Source organism: Heterodontus francisci, chromosome 15 (genome assembly GCF_036365525.1).
Source record: "Heterodontus francisci isolate sHetFra1 chromosome 15, sHetFra1.hap1, whole genome shotgun sequence".
Classification (NCBI taxonomy): domain Eukaryota; kingdom Metazoa; phylum Chordata; class Chondrichthyes; order Heterodontiformes; family Heterodontidae; genus Heterodontus; species Heterodontus francisci.
The window spans coordinates 88,302,414-88,326,636 of record NC_090385.1 but is presented as its reverse complement, the minus strand read 5'-3'; the positions used below and the strand labels follow the sequence as shown (position 1 = coordinate 88,326,636).

At 43.0% G+C, this 24,223-nt stretch overlaps 1 protein-coding gene across 2 annotated transcripts in view; it reads right to left on the bottom strand.

Moving 5' to 3' along the window:
- The window catches only part of LOC137377940 (MICOS complex subunit MIC27-like), an 84,205-nt gene that overhangs the window by 44,567 nt on the left and 15,415 nt on the right, over positions 1-24,223 (bottom strand). For both annotated transcript variants that reach the window (XM_068048004.1, XM_068048005.1), the window contains exons 2-3: positions 12,288-12,392; positions 3,685-3,804 (exon numbers count right to left, since the gene is read on the bottom strand). In XM_068048004.1, coding sequence (XP_067904105.1) covers positions 3,685-3,804; positions 12,288-12,392 — 225 coding nt within the window. The remainder of the gene's footprint in view (positions 1-3,684; positions 3,805-12,287; positions 12,393-24,223) is intronic.

Genomic DNA, 24,223 nt, shown 5'->3' with positions numbered 1-24,223 from the left:
CTGGAGACAGTAGAGCGAAGGTTCGTTCACTAGAGTGGTTCCTCGGATGAGAGGGTTGTCCTATGATGAGACTGAGTAAATTGGGCCTGTACTCTCTGGAGTTTAGAAGAACGAGTCATAGAGTTGTACAGCATAGAAACAGGCCCTTCGGCCCACCGCGTCCATACCGACCATAATGCCTATCTATACTAATCCCACCTGCCTGCATTAATTCCATATCCCTCTATGCCTTGCTCATTCAAGTACCTGTCCAGATGCCTCTTAAATGTCACGACTGTTCCTGCCTCCACCACCTCCTCAGACAACTCATTCCAGATACCCACTATTCTTTGTGTGAAAAATTTACCTCTTTGATCCCCTTTAAACCTCCTCCCTCTCACCTTAAATCTATGCCCTCTAGTTTCAGTCACCCCTACCATGGGAAACAGACTCTGGCTATCCACCCTATCTATGCCTCTCATAATTTTATATACCTCTATCATGTCCCCTCTTAGCCTCCTTCGCTCCAGGGAAAACAGACCCAGCCTATCCAATCTCCCTTTATAACTCAAGCTCTCCAAACCAGGCAACATCTTTGTAAATCTTTTCTGCACCCTTTCTAGCTTAATCACATCTTTCCTGTAGTGCGGTGACCAGAACTGCACACAGTACTCCAAATGCGGCCTAACCAACGTTATGTATAACTGTAACATGACGTCACAACTCTTGTGCTCAATGCCTCGGCTGATGAAGGCAAGCATGCCATATGCCTTCTTCACCACCCTGTCTACCTGTGTTGCCACTTTCAGGGAATTATGTACTTGCACCCCAAGGTCTCTCTGCTCAAGAACACTCCCCAGGGCCCTGTCATTCACTGTTTTTGTCCTGCCCTGGTTTAACTTCCCAAAATGCATCTCTTCACACTTGTCTGCGTTAAATTCCATTTGCCACTCCCTTGCCCACTTTCCCAGTTGAGCTATATCCTGTTGTAACCTTAGACAACCTTCTTCACTGTCCACTATACCACCAATTTTGGTGTCATCTGCAAACTTACTAATCATGCCCCTTACATTCACATCCAAGTCATTAATACATATGACAAACAACAGAGCGCCCAGCACTGATCCCTGTGGCACACCACTGGTCACCGGCCTCCAATCTCAAAAACAATCCTCCACTACCACCCTCTGCCTCCTATCACCAAGCCAATTTTGTATCCAATTTGCTAGCTCACCCTGGATCCCATGTGTTCGTACCTTCTGGACCAGCCTACCATGCGGGACCTTGTCAAAGGCCTTGCTAAAGTCCATGTCGACAACGTCCATCACCCTGCCCTTGTCAATCCTCTTGGTCACCTCCTCGAAAAACTCAATCAAATTCGTGAGACATGATTTCCCACGCACAAAGCCATGCTGACTATCCCTAATCAGACCATGCCTTTCCAAGATGCATATAAATCCTGTCTCTCAGAATCCCTTCCAATAACTTTCCCATCACTGATGTAAGGCTCACCAGCCTGTAGTTCCCTGGCTTATCCCTGCTGCCCTTCTTAAATAAAGGCACAACATTAGCTATCCTCCAGTCTTCCGGTACCTCACCCGTGGCTAACGATGATACAAAAATCTCTGCCAGGCCCCAGCAATCTCCTCCCTTGCTTCCCATAGCATCCTAGGATACACTGGTCAGGCCCTGGGGATTTATCCACCTTAATGCGCTTCATAACCTCCAACACCTCCTCCTTTGTAATGTTGATATGCTCCAGGATATCGGTGTTCCCTCCCTTGAACTCGCTAGCTTCCATGACCTTCTCCACAGTAAATACGGATGAGAAATATTAATTTAAGACCTCGCCCATTGCCCGTGACTCCACACATAGATTGCCACGCTGATCCTTAAGGGGACCTACTCTCTCCCTAGCTACCCTTTTACTCTTAATATACTTATAGAGGTGGTCTCATTGAATCATATAAGATTCAGAAGGGGCTTGACAGGGTAGACACTGAGAGGGTGTTTCCCCTAGCTGGAGAATGTAAAACACAGAGGCACAGCCTCAGGATTAAGGGTCGATCATTTACGACTGAGATATGGAGAAATTTCTTCACTCAGAGAGTTGTGAATCTTTGGAACTGTCTACCCCAGAGGGCTGTGGATGCTCCACAGTTTATTTAAGACTGAGATTGATAGATTATTGATTTCTCAGGGAATCAAGGGATATGGGGAGTGGGTAGGACAGTGGAGTTGAGGTGGATCAGCCATAATTGTATTGTATGGTGGAGTAGGCTCGAGGGGCCGACTGGTCCACTCCTGCTCCTATTACTTATGTTCTTATAAGTGCCAACTCCCAGTACCTGCCAGAGGGCATTTGGGTCATGGTAAGTTTTGAGTAACAAGCCAGATTATATATACAGCATTTCTACTGGCCTACACTACACTCCTATGCCTGCATAAGTCTCACTCCAATCTTCAAGAGCAGTAGAGGCACACATTTTAACTTTCAACTATGAAACAAATTTAATGAACAATCTAGCAGTAGGTTATAAAGAGTAGAAAATCAATTATCTGACTTCTTGATTAGCCAAAAGATCGCAACTCAAAACAAGCTAGCCCTTTGTTAAAATGTTTTAATTAGGATTTTTGCATTTCTTACCACTGTAGGAGGTCACATTTATGTAAATTATTTCAGAAAAATTTCAAACCAATTTCATGAATTTCAAACAAACTGGTTCCTTCTCAGTTTTTAAAAAATAATTCATAATCACAGAAAATGATTAGCACAATTTGAAGTGTTGCATTTTCAAACCACTTACTCTTAGAAAGTCATATCCAAACTGAATCAATCACACAGTGATTATTCACATTTGAATTATTCCTCTCTCCATCCTTTAATCAATAAAGTTTGCAACTGGTACGAAACAAGCTTGATGCAGGAACCCAAACTGCCAACATTTTTAAAAATTGAAGGTTTGTGACTGGACGTAAATGCACAAGCAGCAAGCCAAAATTAGGCAAAACAACATAATTTTTTTTTATCAGATCACTCCTTCCTTTCAGATTGGATACTCCCAAGTGTCTCCAGTGCAGTGTGCGTAAGGATCCAAAACTGTATTCATTCATAACATGACAGTGCTTAGATGCTTCCATTTCAGAAAACACAACAGTATTGTAAGGCCATATTGTATTCTTATAAAGCCAGGTAGCTACACTAACAAATTGTGGCCAGGATATATCCATTTAAGAGGGGTTGTACCTTTGCAGTGCCCAAACAGTTAAATATTATTTGTAATAGCAGCTTAAACCTTCTCATGGGAGCAGCTTACTCCTCAGATAAATGACTGGATGCTTCCCCCCCACCCCGCCCTCTCCAAGGTTATTTACTTGGGTCAGCACAGCTGACCTATTGTGTTGAGGAGTCTTGTGAACTATGAAAGCTCGACAACAGTCAATAACAAATTGTGTGTGTCATAGATTTTTAAATTTATTTTACTGAAACAATTTTCAGAGTTTTTTTCCAACAAAATAATTGCTGATAGTAAATTGAACAACAGAAGACAGAACATTAGAGGTTCTATCCTGACTTTTGGAAATTCAAAAGCAATGCATCATAATTTTGAATCATACTGTAACAAATACTTGCACAAATATTTTGTCTCAACTAATTCTATAGTACACAGCAAAAGAAAACATAAAAGGATCATTATACAGTACCTTGCATTGAGCAGCATAAGGTTGAACTGTTTGTCTCACAACAGAAATCCTCTCTAGAAGCCAGCCTGGCTGTTCAGCTATGTACTTAGAGTTTGTGGAAGGTTCATTGTAAACTGAAAGCTTAAAAACAAAAAATTACATTCTAATAAATTAGGTTTTTCTTCAACGTAATGTTTGATAGTGAGCATCTCCTTTTGTGGAGACAATTTTACACCAAAAATCTTTTTTAAAATATAAGATTGTGTCATGTTTATTCAGAAACAAAGTTAGCTATTGTTCAACCTCTCTCAATATATCTACTCATTTGACTGAAATGGGAATTAGTTTAGCCAAGAACATTCAGATCTCAGAAAGGTAATTTACTGACCTTTAGGTGGAGCACCAAGCATTACTCTTCATATAAAAATGACTTTATAAAAACTTTATACATAGTGGTACATTCCTAAAAGGGAGCTGAGAGTGGAGATTTAAAAAGAGTGGGAACTGAGAGTGGAGATTTAAAAAGAGTGGGAACTGAGAGTGGAGATTTAAAAAGAGTGGGAACTGAGAGTGGAGATTTAAAAAGAGTGGGAACTGAGAGTGGAGATTTAAAAAGAGTGGGAACTGAGAGTGGAGATTTAAAAAGAGTGGGAACTGAGAGTGGAGATTTAAAAAGAGTGGGAACTGAGAGTGGAGATTTAAAAAGAGTGGGAACTGAGAGTGGAGATTTAAAAAGAGTGGGAACTGAGAGACACAGCAGAGATAAAAATCGAAGTGTGACATCACAGCAAAGTAGGTAAGTGATTTGTTGGTGAGTATTTCTCTTTCGCTCTCTAAACAAGGGCATTCATTCAAACTAGGAGCCGGGACATTTAAAAATGCAGTCCAGGTGGTTTTAACATGAAGTGAATTAACAAGAAGATATTAGCACAGAGCAGGTCTAGAGGCAATAATTAATTAATAATTTAAACAAGATACTAAATAGATTCCAAAAGAGGGAAGAGAGATTATTTTTAGATCATGAATGGGCAGCTGCGACCTGTTGCTTGCAATTCTTGTGCCATGTGGGAACTCCAGGATTCTTCATGTGTCTTGGGGACCACAGGTGTAGGATGTGGCTCCAGCTGCTTGAGCTCAAGCTCTCAATTTCCGAGCTTGAGGGGCAGCAGGAGTCATTGCGGAGCATCAGGAAAGAAGAGAGTTTCTTGGATCATACCTTCCAATAGCCGGCCACCCCACAGGCAGTGAGAATTCAGGCTAGTAGATGGGTCGCCATCTGGAAGAGTAGGAAGAGGTAGGAAGTGCAGGAGGCTTTGGGGTGTGTACCACTCTCAAACAGGTACTCAGCATTGGAGAATGCTGGGAGTGATGATGCCCTGAAGGAGTGCAATCCAGACCATGGCACCAATGGGAAAGGGACTGCAAAGGAGGGAACAGCAATGAGTAGAAATGCAGTCGTTATAGAAGATTTCATAGTTAGGAGGACAGACATCATCATGAGTCCCACATGGTATGTGCCTCCTTGGTGCCAGCATAAAGGACATCATGGAGAGGGTGCAGAATATTCTGCAGGGGGAAGGAAGTGAGTCAGAAGTTGTGGTATTCTTAGAGTAGATAAGTCATCTGGTCCAGATGGCTTGCATCCCAGGTTACTGAAGGAAGTGGGGGTGGAGATAATGGAAGGGCTTGGCATAATCTTTCAACCTTCCCTCCAATTCGGAGGAGGTGTCAGAGGATTGGAAAGTGGCAAATGCGACACCCTTATTCAAGAAAGGGTGCAAGGACAGTCCTAGTGAATACAGGCCACTTAGTTTAATATCAGTGGTGGGTAAGGTTTTAGAAACAATCATCAGGAAAAAAATTAACAGGCTCTTGGAAAGGTTTGAGTTAATTAAGGAGAGCTAGCACAGATTTGTAAAAGGCAGATCATGCTTGACTAATCTAACTGAATTTTCTGATGAGGTAACAGAGAAGATTGATGAAAGGGTTTGACAAAGTACTACATAAAAGGCTGGTTATCAGAACTAAGGCTCATGGAATAGGAGAGTCTGTGTCAGTTTGGATAAAAAATTGGCTTGATGGAACAAGGACTAAAGAACAAAGAACAGTACAGCACAGGAACAGGCCATTCGGCCCTCCAAGCCTGCGCCGATCTTGATGCCTGCCTAAACTAAAACCTTCTGCACTTCGGGGGTCTGTATCCCTCTATTCCCATCCTATTCATGTATTTGTCAAGATGCCTCTTAAATGTCTCTATGATACCTGCTTCCACCACCTCCACTGGCTATGGGGCAAAGATTTAAGGTTCTGGGTGAGGGATGCAGGGGGGATGTGAGGAAGAACATTTTTATGCAGGGAGTGGTAATGACCTGGAACACTCTGCCATGAGGGTGGTGGAAGCAGAGATGATCAATGATTTCAAAAGGAAAGTGGACGGGCACTTGAAGGAAATAAAGTTGCAGGGCTATGGGGTTAGAATGGGACTGACTGGATTGCTCCACAGAGAGCTGGCATCGACTTGATAGGCCAAATGGCCTCCTTCTGTGCCATAATGACTCTGACTCTCTGACTTGCAGAAATCGGTCTTGCTTTATCTGGTGGATCATTAGAATAAGTTTCAGAAAATAAGTGGTTGAACAGGTTTCGAACCTCTGTGCACATTTAAAAAGTCAACACTACCCAAAATGAGATAACTACAACTATTTATTACAACACCTCACTGATATTAACGACTGATGTTCGAGTGTAAACAAAGGTTTATGGGACAGTTGCTAAACTTTCTTTCTCTAGCTATGTCTGGTGGAGAGTGTCCAGATTTTCTAATCAATAGAAGCTGAAGTGGTGAGAGAGCATTATAGTAGAAGTCCAAAGTGAAGGCATGTGCATGGTATAGCAGCTCATACGCGTTTTAGCTTTGTGCAGCAGCACTATGTAGGGTGAGAGCATTTCATGATTTGAGCAGGCATTAGGCTCTTTCTATTGCTGACTCATGCAACTTTGTTTCTTGTCCACTGATCTCAATTAGTAAGAAAGTAATTTTTTTTCCATTAATGCTGTATCAAGCAAAAAGGAAGATCACCCACCAGTCTGGCAAAAACAAATTAAATATCCCACATGACCATCCATTTCCTTCCTTATACAAGGGCGAAAGGATATGTATAAGTTAGTACAAGGCAAACTCCAGTGTGCCAAATAGTCACAGGTTAGATTAAGCTCTTCTCTACAACAAATGAAACATGCATCTCTCCTCACCTCTTTTTTGAGTGACAGGGAGAAAATGGCCAAGAAAATGGCGGGTGGCGCAGTGGTTAGCACCGCAGCCTCACAGCTCCAGCGACCCGGGTTCAATTCTGGGTACTGCCTGTGTGGAGTTTGCAAGTCCTCCCTGTGTCTGCGTGGGTTTTCTCCAGGTGCTCCGGTTTCCTCCCACAAGCCAAAAGACTTGCAGGTTGGTAGGTAAATTGGCCATTATAAATTGTCCCTAGTATAGGTAGGTGGTAGGGAAATATAGGGACAGGTGGGGATGTGGTAGCAATATGGGATTAGTGTAGGATTAGTATAAATGGGTGGTTGATGGTCGGCACAGACTCGGTGGGCCGAAGGGCCTGTTTCAGTGCTGTATCTCTAAACTAAACTAAAACTGTTGTTACATTTATATAGCACCTGATCACCTCTCCCAGAAATAGTAAAAAAAAAATTCCTGTATGATAAACTGCTCTGAGGTGCAGGCACTTGTATGTAAGTAAATTCAGCAGTTATGTTACACATAGGAATATTCCACAAATGACAGTGAGATGAATGTGCAGTGATTTTTTTTTACTGGCATTCATTGAGGAAGGAAGGTTGGCTAGGGCACTAGAAAAACTCGGTGCTCTTCTTAGAATGCCACAGGTCTTTAATGTTCACCTGAACCCCAGAAACAGGTAGACAGGACCTTGATTTGATGTCTCATCTGTAGGATGATACCACTGATCAAGTAGCATTCCCTAAGTATTACACTGGATTGTCAGTCCAGTTACACTGGATTGGGGTGTGAACCTACTGAGTCAAGCTGACAATAGGTGAAAATGCCAGCATTATTTTACCAATCACCATGCTCAATGTCTCCAAAACACACAATTGAGAAATCCACATTGGCAGAGATTCTGTTTGCCCAATATGGAAACCAGGAACACATCCCACGATAGTTCAGATTATTCAGTTTGTCAGAACCAAGGCATAAGGGCAACAAGTACATGCAAGAGTACTAATGAATTTAAAACAGTTAAAGCTGCATAGCCTACCAGCACAAATCAGTAATAAATTTCCTTATTCCTCTGCTAGTATCATGCTATCAGTTCAGGTACGAGCTTGCAGAGTTACGTGGATCAGAGTGAAAAGAATCTCAGCCATCACTGACAAATCCACCCTTGCCGGTTCTATTAGTTTGCAAAGCTAGCTGTTCCATCAGCAACAATGTCCTCAAATTTGCTTAGCTGAGGTATCAATTACAGTCTTTCAGAGGGCTGAATCAGTTCCCACCTTCCATTGACAGGCATGTAATTTTGGATCCAACTCGACTCCAAACAGACCCAGTGAGACCCTCTCCCTTCCCCCAAACTGAATGGACATTAGGCGACAGGCAAGGGTGAACATGAACCCCCATGAGACAGACAACAGATACCAGGAACTCTCCAGAGCAACATGTAGAATTGTACAAGTCAGCATAAAATATGCCTGCCTTTTGGACTCCTTGTCTCGAGAGATAATAGGTAAGTGCCGAGAGGTAATCAATGGTTTGTGGAGCAGCGCCTGGAGTGGCTATAAAGGCCAATTCTAGAGTGACAGACTCTTCCACAGACGCTGCAGGTAAAGTTGGTTGTTGGGGCTGTTACACAGTTGGCTCTCTCCTTACACTTCTGTCTCTTTTCCTGCCAACTGCTGAGTCTCTTCGACTCGCCTCTCTTCAGCCCCACCTTTATAGCTGTCCGTCGGCTCTGATGATCGCTGGCAACTGGCTTCTATGCTTGTGGTCAATGTCGCAAGACTTCATGTCGCATTTGCAACCGTCTTTAAAGCAGAGACATGGACGGCCGGTGGGTCTGATACCAGTGACGAGCTTGCTGTACAATACGTCCTTGAGGATCCTGCCATCTTCCATGCAGCTCCCATGGCCAAGCCATCTCAAGCGCCGCTGGCTCAGTTGGGCGTACATGCTGGGGATGTTGGTTGCCTCGAGGACTTCTGCGTTGGCGATACGGTCCTGCTACCTGATGCCAAGGATTCTCCGGAGACAGCGCAGATGGAATGTGTTGAGACGTCGCTCTTGGCTGACATATGTTGTCCAGGCCTCGCTGCCGCAGAGAAAGGTATTGAGGACACAGGCTTGAAACACTGTGTTCTGTGTCAGTGCACCATTTTCCCACACCCTCTTGGCCAGTCTGGACATAGCAGCAGACGCCTTTCCCATGCGCTTGTTGATTTCTGCATCGAGAGACAAGTTGCTGGTAATGGTTGAGCCCAGGTAGGTGAACTCTTGAACCACTTCCAGAGTGTGGTCGCCAATATTGATGGATGGAGCATTTCTGACCTCCTGTCCCATGATGTTCGTTTTCTTGAAACTGATGGTTAGGCTAAATTCGTTGCAGGCAGCTGTCAGCCTTTCGATGAGTCTCTGCAGACACTCTTCTGCGTGGGATGTTAATGCAACATCGTCAGCAAAGAGGAGTTCTCTGATGAGGACTTTCCGTACTTTGGTCTTCACTCTAAGACGGGCAAGGTTGAACAACCTGCCATCTAATCTTGTGTGGAGGAAAATTCCTTCTTCTGAAGACTTGAACGCATGTGAGAGCAGCAGTGAGAAGAAGATCCCAAACAGTGTGGGTGCGAGAACACAGCCCTGCTCCATACCACTCAGGATAGGAAAGGAGTCTGATGAGGCACCGTTATGCTGGATTGTGCCTTTCATATTGTCATGGAACGAGGTGACGATGCTTAGTTGCTTTGGTGGACATCCAATCTTTGCTGGTAGTCTGAAGAGACCATGTTTGCTGACGAGGCTTTGGTAAGATCTATGAAGGCAACATGGAGGGGCATCTGTTGTTCGCGGCATTTCTCCTGTAGCTGACGAAGGAAGAACAGCTTATCAATAGTGGATCTCTCTGCTTGAAAGCCACACTGTGCCTCAGGGTAGACACGCTCGGCCAGCTTCTGGAGTCTGTTTAAAACGACTCAAGCTTTCCCCACTGTGCTGAGCAGGGAGATTCCACGGTAGTTGTTGCAGTCACCCTTGGTCTTAGAGGGTGATGATATTGGCATCGCGCATGTCCTGTGGTACTGCTCCCTCATCCCAGCACAGGCAAAGCAGTTCATGGACTGCTGAGAGTATAGCAGGCTTGGCACACTTGATTATTTCACGGTTAATGCCGTCCTTTCCAGGGGCTTTTCCGCTGGCTAGAGAATCGATGGCATTACTGAGCTCTGACTTTGTTGGCTGTTCGTCCAGCTCGTCCATGACTGTGGCACAACACTCCCCTGCATCCCCTGCAAGAGTGTTTTGAAGGGCTTTTTCAAGCGAATTGAGAAACTTTTGTGACAGCTGTGGGTAAGAAATTCTGGTAGTGTTGATGCGCGGGTGGCCATACTGCTTGGAGTGATGGAACTTCTTTGGTTTGAGTCTAATTTTGCTGCACACCAGAGAGTGGTTGGTGTCGCAGTCTGCATTGTGGAAGCTGTGTATGATTTGAACACTATTTATGGAGGCTTGCCTTGTGACGATGAGGTCCAGCTGGTGCCAACGACGTGATCTTGGGTGTTTCCATGAAACCTGGTGACAGGGTTTAGTTTGAAAGAACGAGTTGGTGATGCAGAGGTTGTGGTAGATACACAACTCCAGCAGTTTCTGTCCATTCTCATTCATCCTTCCAATGCCATAGCGCCCGAGGCAGGAAGGCCATGAGTCATGGTCGGCCCCAACCCTGGCATTGAAGTCCCCCAGCAGGAACAAATGTTCAGCATTAGGAATGCTACTAATGATATTATGGAGTTCCTCATAGAACTGGTCTTTAACTTCAGGTGAGGAGCAGAGTGTTGGAGCATAGATGCTGAGTAGGTGTACTGGACCAGAGGCGGTAGATGAGCAGTCGGATGGACAGTATGCATTCCGAGCCATTTGTAGGTATCACGCTGAGCAAAGAGTTTCTGATGGTGAAGCCCACTCCATGCTATCTTAGTTCTTCTGGATCCCTACCCTGCCAGTAGAAGGTATATGATATACCATAAAATATATGAGCACATTAACCCAATCGCCTGACTGCAACATGCCCCATTAAAGAGCAAGGGATGTAGAGCTTTGGTATGAACTTCTTATCTCTCTGCAGCTGAATCACGAGAGGCACTGAACATTCAAGCAGTTGTTTTTTCAAGCCCAACTTTCCTAGTCAGCTACATGATGGAAATCTGCCTTCAGCATGATATAAGGACCCATGAAAGACAGTTTGTGATGTGTGAACGATCTTGATGCTGCAGACATCAGAGTTCAATGCCAGATAACAGACTATTTCAACGGATTATCTCGGTACCCAGGCGAGGAGTTGTGGCAGAGTCATGCCAAGGGTGATGAGTGACAAGTCAGTGTAGGCTAGAGCTCCCTGCAGCCATTTCTGCCATAAGTCTGACTTGTAGCTTATTATGGATCTCGCACATGGTCTAAGAGTTCTGAACTATGAAGGTGCACTGCTCAGACATGTTAAACCTGCATGGGACTTTGCCATCATTGAAGAAAGACAAAAGCAGCCTCACCTGGTGTCAGCCTTGGCTTAGCGGTAGCAATGTTGCCTGAGTCAGAGGGTCATAGGTTCAAAAGATTGCAGCACGTAATCTGGGTTGGCATTTCAGTGTAGTACTGAGGGAGTGTTGTGCCACAGTGCGTGCCGTCGTTAAAATGAGACATTTAACCTCTCCTGTACATAGTAGCAGCCATGACACTATTTAAAGAAAAGCATGTGAATTTGAAGAAGCGTTCAAATTGGTTGCCGTGTTTGCCTGCATTACAACAGTGACTACATTGCAGAAAGCATTTCTCTGGCTGTGAACCGCTTTGGGATTTCCTGAGGACGTGAAAGGTGCTACATCAATGCAGGTTCTTTCTTAAAAATTGCTTTAAGGAATTCAATATGAATACTACCTTACCAATAGCTAGGCAACAAATCAAACTCATTTATGAAGGACTTTGTCTCTATTGGTTTTACCAACCTCCCTGCATGTGGAGCAGAGTTCCAGGTGAACACTCATTCTCTTATTGCTAAATGCTGACATCATTGAACTGACAGAAGCTACATCACCCAGTTGCAGCAAGTAATTCAAGTTGGGAAAAGTTTCATTCAAGTGGAACATTTTTCAAGGTTAGCAGGTCTCATTTTAAATGATTAGTAGTTTTGTTTTATTCTTAAACAGATGGATTACAAAATGATAAAAATTGTGGAATTATTCAGCTCCAGTGTATATCGTGCAGAAAATGTTCAGCAGATCTGGTGTCTTCACATATTCAAATGAAAAAAATATTTTTCCACATTATATAAACACTTAATCGAAGTAGGTCTAGAAACGTGAATGGAGATTCAATAAAGCAATAAAAAAAAACTCACCTGTTCGGGCTTGATTAGATTCTTATCTTGGTGCCTTTTGCTTGCAGCATATACTTTGAATGAGACCAGACCCAGGCCAGCTGGAAGAGCTGACAATTTGACAACCTGGAAGAATAAAAACAAATTACATAATATTCCTACTAAATGGGCTCATTTTTCAATAGCCACCACTAGGGCTTATTGAGCTGAGTAGTTACTTAAGTTTATTCTCTTAAGTTTAATCTACACCTTTTTCTTCCTTGAAAAAAGGGCCTCATTAATTCATGGAGCTGGTTATTTTCCCCAATTTAAAATTGATTATAAAAATAAATATACTTGGCTTGCACAGTGCAAATGTCCTCTTTTCCTATTTGCATCCCATTTTAAAAAAACACAGCTCACTTTGGAAGGATCATGCTAAAGGATTATGTGATTGCAATGGAACAGGAAATGGAATTCTTTTCAAAGTGCAAAGTGTAATTATGTTGAAGCTAAGTAAACTTGTTTGGTGATTTATTTTTTATTTCGAAACAATTGCAAGTGATTAAGTGCAGATATGGAAACCCTCACTTGTTCTACCTAAATGACCCGATACAACAATAAGTTGCTTTACCTACACTGTAAATTCACATCTGAACTTTTGTTCAAAATTAAGAGCTCTTAAAACTGTTGAGATTTAATTTGTCTCACATACATCATGTGGCTTGTTTAAAAAGCTATTGTTGCATGTTATTTGGCACAAAACGATCAGTTCTATTATTAACGTACCAAAGAATTTCACACTATTGCAGCTTAAAACGTTGTGTCTTTGCACTTAACTTAGTATGTCACACTCAAATATTTTCAAGGTTAATATGCAACATGGCATTATGTTGCCGAAGAAGGCAACAGTTGTTGCAATTTGCTTTGCAAACATATGGTACTGTGTTGCAGCTATGATGTTACCATGTTACATGATGAGGAATCTGCATGCTTAACGTAACCCAAACGTACAATGCACATCAAGGTTAATGGATATCAATGAAGGTCACAAGCTCCATATTCAAGTATCTGACTTATACATTTGCAGCAATATTTAGTGTTGAACATATTAACTTGTAGTTCTGTGCGTAGAACATAACAGTAGTAGGCCACATAGCCCCTCGAGCCTGCTCCATCATTCAATGAGATCAGGGCTGAACTTCTACATCATCTCCATGTTCCCGTCCTATCGCCATAGTGCCCAAAAATCTATCGCTCTCAATGTTGAATATACTCATGACTGAGCATCCACAGTCGTCAGGGGTAGAGAATGCCAAAGATTCACAAACCTCTGGATTTGTTCATCTGGGAACTTAAACCACTTAATTGTATAAAGTGTGGCTTTTGTGCATGAAGTTTTTTTCCTATGCACCTGCGGCTAAAGCTGTTGGATAACAGCACTCAGCTCTTTGAATGAGCAACACACCAAAAAACTGCTTCACGTCGGCGGTAACAAAAAAACGCTAGTTATTTTATCATGCATTTATTGAAGTCAGTTACTTTCTTGAGGAGAAATCTAAACTAGTGTGTTGTATTATGGCAAATACAACAAAGGTCACATTTTGTGCACTTGGAAATCATTCTTCTGTATACAGTTACACCACTGGCATCCAATTTTTACAAAATAGTAAAATGGTTAACTGGGAAAGCTTTGACTTTTATTAAATACTGCAATGACTGTCTCTGAATCCTAGTCCATACGTACTCAAAGTCACCTCAATCGAGATTTTTCATGAGGATCATTTCAAAGGATGTGAAGATGACCATCCTGGCCAAGATGGAGCAGTGTATTACTTTCCTTCAATGCTAATCAATTCTCAGGACTAGAAATTTCTTAGACATTTAAGGCAGGATTTCACTCTTCAGTACACAAATCTAATTCCCAGTGTATGGATCACATGTTTTCAGTATTTCTTTGCCTAATGAAGTCAGTATTGAATTAACATCTTTTACACAGCCCACATCAAACACTGCTTGAGGCTCCATTGTTAACACCCTTTCCTGGCACAGCAATTCACAAAGTGAAGATATACATACACTCAGCAGCCTGGCTACACTAGAATTCCTTGTGTCTCAAAACAGTGCTTATTCACCAGGATCCTAGACGAATGAATTCACTCGAGGAGTGCTCCATAACAGCTTGTAACACCTTTAACAAAGTAAAACATCCCAAGGTACTTTACAGGATTGTTATCAAATAAAGTCTACATGAGGTGATATAATATGACAGGTGAAAAGATAGGTTGTAAGGAGTGTCTTAAGGGAGAAGAGAGAGGCAAAGAGGTTTAGAGAGGGAATTCCACAGATTAGGGCCTAGGCAGCTGAAGGCATGGCTGCCAATGGTACTGCATTTAAAAATTGGGGATGCACAAGAGGCTGAATTAGAGGAGCACAGAGATCTTGGAGGATGGTTACAGAGGTAGGGAGGGTTAAACCAATGTTCTAATTTTCTTCTTTATCTTTCCCATACTCAATTGAAGGAATGGAGTTGTGTGAACAGTCTCATGGCAATGTTGCAAGTATTTAGTTTAACACTTTTCTAATCACAATCATCAAGCTGCAGTTCCTCAGTCCACAAAAGCCAATTTTAAAGTGGCAGTTTTGATATTACTGAATCACAACAATGAGTGGCCCATCTTTGTCAATCGTATCCTCACCCCTTCTCCCCATCATCATCTCCTGGCTGTGGATACAGGTGCCTTTTAGAAAGAATGAGGTTGTGTGTTGCCTTGTGAATCAGTGGGTAAATGCACCGCTATGCAGATGATCACAGATTAGGTTTGTGCAATTAGCTCTTCAGATTTTGCAGTAGTAGGGAGTTACAAAAATGCCTCACTTTCTCTAAGGCAATTTAAAAAACATCAAGATTCCAGTCCAGTGACCCCTGTTGTATTATCTGGGGCTTTAGACTAATACAGACATTGCCGAAAGGCTGGCATGGAGGTTTAACACAGAGATTTATTGCAAGGCTTCTGCTTACACGTGCTACTGACTGAGTAATATGGCTGCAACACATGATACTACATCACTTCTTGTGACGACGTATGCATTTGCATAAATATATATTCAAATGATTACATTTATTCTATCGAACATGTTATCTTAACATACTAACCAATTGTATTATTACAACATCCCCTTTCTCTGAAGTGAAGAAAATACCTATAATTCAACACTAATATTTACATGGACAGGTATCCCGTGTGGAACAGAAAAAATGACAATGATAAACACTATTTACGTAGAACATTCAACTGTAACAGGAACACTTGGAATGCTACTCCTCAAGGTGTTGTCTACATTTGGAAGCGTGCTGGTTGACGGCTGACCTGACCAGACCTTGTAACAACTGCACGAGGATATGATTTCGAGTTGTCTGTTCTTTCATCCTGAAGATTGTGTTTGGATTGACTGTCTTCAGTTGTTTGTGTGCTTAGTACATTGCTTGTTACCTCTTCATCAGAAAAATTAATGCGCATGCATGTAGGCAAGGCTGGTTGGTTGCCCTGTTCATGGCTGGCAGAGAGTGCCCTGAGGTGAGACCGATTGCTACTGAGTATCGCACCATTTAGTGTCATCACTTCATAAGATCGCGGTTCTTTGCATACCTTTGATACTTCTGCTGGAATCCACGTCTGTTCTAGTGGGTGGCGGACCCTCACCTTCTGGCCAACGTAAAGTGGTGGTTACTCAGCACTTGCATGTGCAACATGCATGCCTTTCATCCTGTCTTGTCTCTGACATAGCTGCTCTGTGATTATGGATGACTTATTGAAATGATAGCTTGGTAAAGTGGTTCTCACTGGTCGACCAAACAATCTGGAGTCGAATGCAGTTACGCGAAGATGTGGCAATGCAACCTGGATGTCTTGTCCAGTTTCCGTTCACTTTTTGATCAGTGCTTTGACTGTCCTGACCATGCGCTCAGTCATACCATTAGAACGAGGATACCAGGGTGAAGATATTATATGGTTGATAGCCTATTTTTTGCACATATCCTGAAATGGTTTCTCAATGTATTGTGGACTGTTGAACAATACCACTTCCATTGGAGCACCGAAGATACTGAAAATGGAACTGTGTTGGCCACTACTGCACTAGACACGTCCCAAAGATTTTTTTTTAACAATTGCGAATTTGGAATAACAGTCAGTCACTAGTAGGTAGTCTTCCTTGCCCACAGCGAATAGGTCGGTTGCCAGCTTGGTCCATGGCAAGAACGGGATGTCCTCTGCTTGGAATGGCTCTTTGTGCTGACTGGCTTGGTGCTCCTGACACACATCACAAGCCCTCACTACCTGGTTGATGACCTTGCTAATGCCAGGCCAGTACACTGACTCACGAGCAAGTCGTCTCGTCTTCTGTACTCCCATATGGTCCTGGTGGAGCTGACCAAGTATGTCAGACCAAAGTGACGCCGGAATTAGAATTTGGTATCCTTTGAAGAGCAGTCCATTTGAAACACCCACTGTTACGAGCTCACAGGACACCAGTCTGGTGCGGACTCTGTCTTTAATGAAATTGACTGTGATGGCTGCCCCCAGTCAGAGTGCCTCATGGTAGAGGTCACATGACTACAGCAAGCCAGGAGGCACATTAGTACAGTATTGCATTTCTATCCAAAACATCTCCCTTTTCATACAAAAAAAACAATAACAAATTTGCATGCATTATCATTGACACTGTGAGTTGCCCAAGTTACCCACTATGCACACAACTGTTCTCATGCATTAGTAGTTCGTCATTCTTATCAGTCTCTGTACTTGCATCGCACACAGTCATTAAATTGTGGCAGTCTCTTAATGGTGCGCGTGCGCGTTGTCGTTAGTTGCTCATCTGGTTGATTTTCTTTCTCTAGCGAGTGTCGCTCCCTTGTCACTTGTTGCCGTGGTAACTTGTTCCATTTTCGTTGTTGGGGTGCAGTGGTCCTCTGAGGCTGAAGGTTGTTCTGTAGTCTGAGTTGGTGAGTTCATATCTTCCTGATTGGCCGCCTGCTTTGACGGAACAGCTTCTCAGTTGTGTGTATATGTCTACGATTGCAACGGGATATCTTATTGTTCATTTCCACCACATATGATCGAGGTGACAACTGCTCTACGCAAGCTCCATGTTGATACTTGGGCTGACTCTTGTTCAGAGCATTCAAGGTCTGTACCCTGACTGGCTGTCCAACGCTCAATTCTGGCAATGGTTTGGCAGTTTTGTCAAAGTGAAATTTGACTTTCTGCCATTTCACCTTGATTTCATCACTCACGCCTGTTCCTACTTCTGGCTTCAGTAGCTTTTTTGCTATTGGAAGAATAGTTTGGGGACAGCGTGACATTAGTCTCTGTACCAAACTACTTTCCATGCCTTCGGTAGGTGTGTTTCTCCACTTGAGGATTAGATTAGATTAGATTAGATTAGAGATACAGCACTGAAACAGGCCCTTCGGCCCAACGAGTCTGTGCCGAACAGAGGCTGCGGTGCTAACCACTGCGCCACTGTGCCAGATTTGCTCGATTTCTTTATGATTCCTTTGGCAATTTTCACTGCTGCCTCAGCCTTTCTATTTGACTGGTGATAGTGTGGAGATGATGTATGGTGTTGAATTTCACAATCCTTTATGAAGCGGCTGAATTCTTCAGCTCCAGCGACCCAGGTTCAATTCTGGGTACTGCCTGTGTGGAGTTTGCAAGTTCTCCCTGTGTCTGCGTGGGTTTCCTCCGGGTGCTCCGGTTTCCTCCCACATGCCAAAGACTTGCAGGTTGATAGGTAAATTGGCCATTATAAATTGCCCCTAGTATAGGTAGGTGGTAGGGAAACATAGGGACAGGTGTGGATGTGGTAGGAATATGGGATTAGTGTAGGATTAGTATAAATGGGTGGTTGATGGTCGGCACAGACTCGGTGGGCCGAAGGGCCTGTTTTCAGTGCTGTATCTCTAAACTAAACTAAACTTCACTCATGAACTGAGGGCCATTGTCGGTCATCACAATGTCTGGATTTCCCTCTCCATGCCCTAGGGAGACTGAGAACAACAATAAAACCCAAGATCTTCCTGGTCGATCATTTCCAACATTACCATCTCTTTTTACTTCACCACTGTCTCTAATTTTTCACATTGCGTGTTCAACATCCAGGACTCGACAAGCAGAAATTTCCTCCAATTAATTATAGGGAACAACAAAGCTACTGTCTTTTGTTCCCGCCACAAACTCCATTCCTCTTCTTGGTAACCCTCTCAGGTTGTAACAGACTGCTCCCCACCTTGGTGTCATATTTGCCCCGGGATGAGCTCCTGACCATATATTTGCATCAAGGCTACCACCTCCAGCTGTGTAACATCGCTAGACTTCACCCCTGCCTCAGTTCATCTGCTGTTGAAACCCTCATCCATGCCTTTGTGACCTCTAGACTTGACTATTCCTGGCCATCTTTCACCTTACATAAATTTGAGCTCATCCAAGTCTGCATGCATCCCATTTTGCACCACAAACTGTTCGTCCATCACCCCTGTGCTCACTGACCTACATTGGCTCCCGGTCCAGCGACGCCTCAATTTTGAAATCATCATCCTTGTTTTCAAATTACCTCCATGACCTTGCCCCTCCCATCTCTGTGATCTCCTCCAACCCCACAACCCTCCGAAATATCTGCATTTCCCCAATTCTGGCATCTTGCACACCCCCAATTTTAATTGCTCCACCATTGGCAGCCATGCCTACAGCTACCCTGGCCCTAAGCTCTGGAATGCCCTCCCGAATCCTTCCCACATCTCTTATCTCTTTTAAGATATTCCTTAAAATCTACCTCTTTGACCAAATTTTATGGTCATCCGTCCTGATATCTCATGCGGCTTAGTGTCAAATTCAGTTTAATAAGGCTCCTGTGATGTGTCTTGGGCTGTTTTACTATAGTAAAAGCACTATATAAAGGCAAGTTGTTGTATTACACCACATAGTGCATTTTGTAGCTTTATGTATCCGTATATTATGCTAAAAACCTTGTGCCTGCACCTATTTCCTGTCAACTTACTCCACTATAATCTCCTACGCCCATATTTATGATGGAAAGTGCCTATGTCAAGTTCTAATGCTGTAACTGCACCCTCCTCCAGTGGAGCCACTGAGGCATCACCATTGGTGGAGGGTGTAATAGCCCTGTGACGAGTTTATATAGGTAGTTTCCATTATACATGTGGATGTAGGAGTTGACAATGGAAATATATAAAATAGATCAAGCGTCTGACATTAAAATGTGGCCTCAATTAAGCCTCTGTGTCCACGTCTAATCATCCACCAGCCTCTAACCCCACTTCAACGGAACATGACACTTGTTCTGAACTCCCCCAGTGAAATGCATTGGACATCAACCAGCGAGCATTAAAAATGGATCCTCCTACAGCACAATGGTATGAGTCAGATTACAGTTAACCTTCCAGCATACATAGGCCTTAGGCTACATTGATGCCTCTTAAATTCAGGAATCTTCCACTTTTACACAGTAGTTCCAGCCATATGCATCCTTTCTTATGAAGGTTTCCACAGTTGTGATGTTTTGACTTTTTAAGGAGGATTTATTGTTGTAATATGGGCATTTCTTTGGGACCCTCCAATAGTGGTCATGCCATCAGGGTTTCCTCTGGCATATAAGGATCTCCGACCGTGGAACTGTAATGGATCAGTGGTAGCATTCTTGCCTCAAAATCAGAAGCTTCAGCACTTATAGAACATAGAACATTACAGCGCAGTACAGGCCCTTCAGCCCTCGATGTTGCGCCGACCTGTGAAACCATCTGACCTACACTATTCCATTTTCATCCATATGTCTATCCAATGACCACTTAAATGCCCTTAAAGTTGGCGAGTCTACTACTGTTGCAGGCAGGGCGTTCCACGCCCCTACTACTCTCTGAGCAAAGAAACTACCTCTGACATCTGTCCTATATCTATCACCCCTCAACTTAAAGCTATGTCCCCTTGTGTTTGCCATCACCATCCGAGGAAAAAGACTCTCACTATCCACCCTGTCCAGCCCTCTGATTATCTTATATGTCTCTATTAAGTCACCTCTTCTCCTCCTTCTCTCTAACGAAAACAACCTCAAGTCCCTCAGCCTTTCCTTGTAAGACCTTCCCTCCATACCAGGCAACATCCTAGTAAATCTCCTCTGCACCTTTTCCAAAGCTTCCACATCCTTCCTATAATGCGGTGACCAGAACTGCACGCAATACTCCAGGTGCGGCCGCACCAGAGTTCTGTACAGCTGCAGCATGACCTCGTGGCTCCTAAACACGATCCCCCTACTAATAAAAGCTAACACACCATATGCCTTCTTAACAGCTCTATTAACCTGGGTGGCAACTTTCAGGGATTTATGTACCTGGACACCAAGATCTCTCTGCTCATCTACACTACCAAGAATCTTCCCATTAGCCCAGTATTCTGCAATCCTGTTACTCCTTCCGAAGTGAATCACCTCACACTTTTCCGCATTAAACTCCATTTGCCATCTCTCAGCCCAGCTCTGCAGCCTATCTATGTCCCTCTGTAACCTACAACATCCTTCGGCACTATCCACAACTCCACCGACCTTCGTGTCATCCGCAAATTTACTAACCCACCCTTCTACACCCTCATCCAGGTCATTTATAAAAATGACAAACAGCAGTGGCCCCAAAACAGATCCTTGCGGTACACCACTAGAAACTATACTCCAGGATGAACATTTGCCATCACCCACCACCCTCTGTCTTATTTCAGCTAGCCAATTTCTGATCCAAAGCACTAATTCACCTTCAATCCCATACTTCTGTATTTTCTGCAATAGCCTACCGTGGGGAACTTTATCAAACGCCTTACTGAAATCCATATAGACCACATCCACGGCTTTACCCTCATCCACCTGTTTGGTCACCTTGTCAAAAAACTCAATAAGGTTTGTGAAGCACGACCTACCCTTCACAAAACCTTGCTGACTATCTCTAATGAACTTATTCTTTTCAAGATGATTATAAATCCTATCTCTTATAACCTTTTCCAACATTTTACCCACAACCGAAGGAAGGCTCACAGGTCTATAATTACCAGGGCTGTCTCTACTCCCCTTCTTGAACAAGGGGACAACATTTGCTATCCTCCAGTCTTCCGGCACTATTCCTGTCGACAATGACGACATAAAACTCAAGGACAAAGGCTCTGCAATCTCCTCCCTGGCTTCCCAGAGAATCCTAGGATAAATCCCATCTGGCCCAGGGGACTTAACCTAGGTTGACACTTAGTGCTGCACTCAGGAGGACAAGATCATCTTTTGGAAGAAACATTAAACTGAAGCCCCGTCTGCTGTATCCATTGGGCAAAAGATATACCATGGCACTACTTATAAGAAAAAAAGGACTTGCATCTATATAGCACCTTTCATGACCACTGGATGTCTCAAAGCACTTTACATCCAATGAAGTGTAGTCACTGTTGTAAGAACATGTCAAAGAAGAGTTCTCCACATTGTCCTGGCCAACATTTGTCCTTTAACCAGTATCACTAAAACTAACAGATTATCTGGTCAGTACCTCATTACTGTTTGGGTGCCCTGGTATGCACAAATTGGCTGCCACGTTTCCTATATTACAACCAGTAACTATACTTCAAAAATAGTTGTAAAGTACTTGGAATGTCCTGGCGTCATGACAGGTGTTATATAAATCCAGGTTTGTCTTTCTTTTAACTAAATTCCACAGGCGCTTCCTGATCTTGGAGAAATACCTGCATGTTAGTTTGGCCCCCACCTTCTCAAAAGAGCAAGCCTCCAGGAAATCTTCAGAAATGTATTCAATTATTCATAAAAAAGATAAATTATTTTACTGCCTAGACTTGACAAGTGCTGCACACATTTACATCACTTAAATCAAGTGGCAGGGAGCCAGATTTCTTTCGCATAATTTACCTACTGTAGTTTTCATGTCAAGGCTAAAAAATATTCCAATAATGAAACATTGCGACAATTCTATAGTATCTCATTCCCTAGTGTGCTCAAGGCTAGCTGGAAATACACTTCTATACACAAGCAAGGTTGGTAATGTCCCTGACTTAACACTGAATATTGAAGGACTACTTCATCTTGATCAACAAATTCCACCCAAAATTATGTTCTGTAAAAATATAGCATCTGCTTGGGTAAAGTGAGTATAGTGAACTTTCTTGAAACTTATTTTTGATTCAAGTTACAATTCTACTCTCAAACAACTGAAAATGTAAATCAGGTCTTTTTTTAAAACTTTTGATGTATCAATGAAATTACTTGACAACAATGATACAGGTGAAATACAAATGCACCCATAATGTGCTGTCACAAATCAACATTTCTTTCAGGAAACTGTGCATCTCGAGTCTGTGATTTTCAGACATTATTATTAATGCTTGTAACAGGCTCCTGTAACAGATTTTAAGATATAGGCACCAGATATTCACCAGGAGCACCGAAGGGGAAAATTCCTGCTTACAACTGCATTGGTTATTTGCAGACTGTTTTAAGGAAGTCAAAAATAACCTACATTTAGAGTGCCTTTAACATAGAAAAAAACGTCCCAAGTCATCTTACAGAGGTGTAATCAGACGACAATTGATACTGAACCAAAAGGCTATTAGGAGTTTACTGAAAGGGCAAGCTTTTAGATCCAATTATTATTGCTATGCATGAAAAACAAACACAGATTTTGTTCTTTCAAGCCTTGGGTTGTGTCAAGAGACGTTGTTCACATTTTAAGCAAGGCTAAAGATTAGAAAATAAACTATTCTCCCACACATACTGGGCATACAAAACAAATTCTCATCAATCCTTTACAAAGCAAGATAATAGCTGCCTTGTAATCACAGTTGTGACAATCCAAGTCAAGATACTTGACAATTCAACGTGTTTAATTCTGAGGCTACGACAAGACAGCTAGATCTGCAATTCCAACAGAATGTGATCATTTGTAACTCTGGAGGCCAGATATACACTGGATCGATTGTCTGACTGTACCTCAGTGAAGGGCCATGGGGCTACTTGAATGTACTAATTTATTGCTGCCTGCCTTGGCATTAGAAGCACCAACATACAAGATATGACTCATACTCCCAGGTTCAGACAAGGCAGAGATGAGAGACAGTGCACCCAACCCCTCAGTCTCTAACTTGCCACATCTTCCAACAAAGAGAAACATTAGAGGAGAGGCAGCAAGACCACAAAAAGAGCCGGGGAGAAAGCCCAGGGCAGAGCATGGACTTCAGCAGAGCCAGCAGGAGCATAAATACAGCAGGAGAGAAGGCCTGGGACATAATGTAAGTAATAGGAGGAGCAGCAGGCCATTCAGCCCATTGAACTCTGCTCAGCCATTCAATAAGACCATTGCCTCACTACACTTTCCTGCCTGGCCCCCATAACTTTAGACTCCCTTGCAGATCAAAAATCTAACTCAGCCTTGAATTTATTCAATGCCCCCAGCCTCCACTAGGGTAGAGAATTCCAAAGATTACCAACCTTAAGAGAAGAAATTCCTCCTCATCTCTGCCTTAAATGGGACACCCCTTATACTGATAATGTGCCCCTTAGATCTAGATTCCCTCACAAGGGGAAACATCCTCTCAGCATCTACCCTGTAAAACCCCCTCAGAATCTTAGATGTTTCAATAAGATCACCTCACATTCTTCTACTCCAATAAGTATAGGCCCAACCTCCTCAATCATTTCCCATAGCACAACCCCTTCATCCCAGAGTGAACCTTCTCTGAACTGCCTCTAATGTAAGTGCATCTCTCTTTAAATAAGGAGGCCAAAATTGTATGCAGTATTCTCGGGGCTGTATTTTGTTCTGATGACAGGAGTCCCGGCCGCGGGCCAGAAGGTGAGGGGAGACCCTATCTCAGCCCTCCATCAGATCCCTATTGCAATTCCACGGCGGGCAGGCAATTAACTAT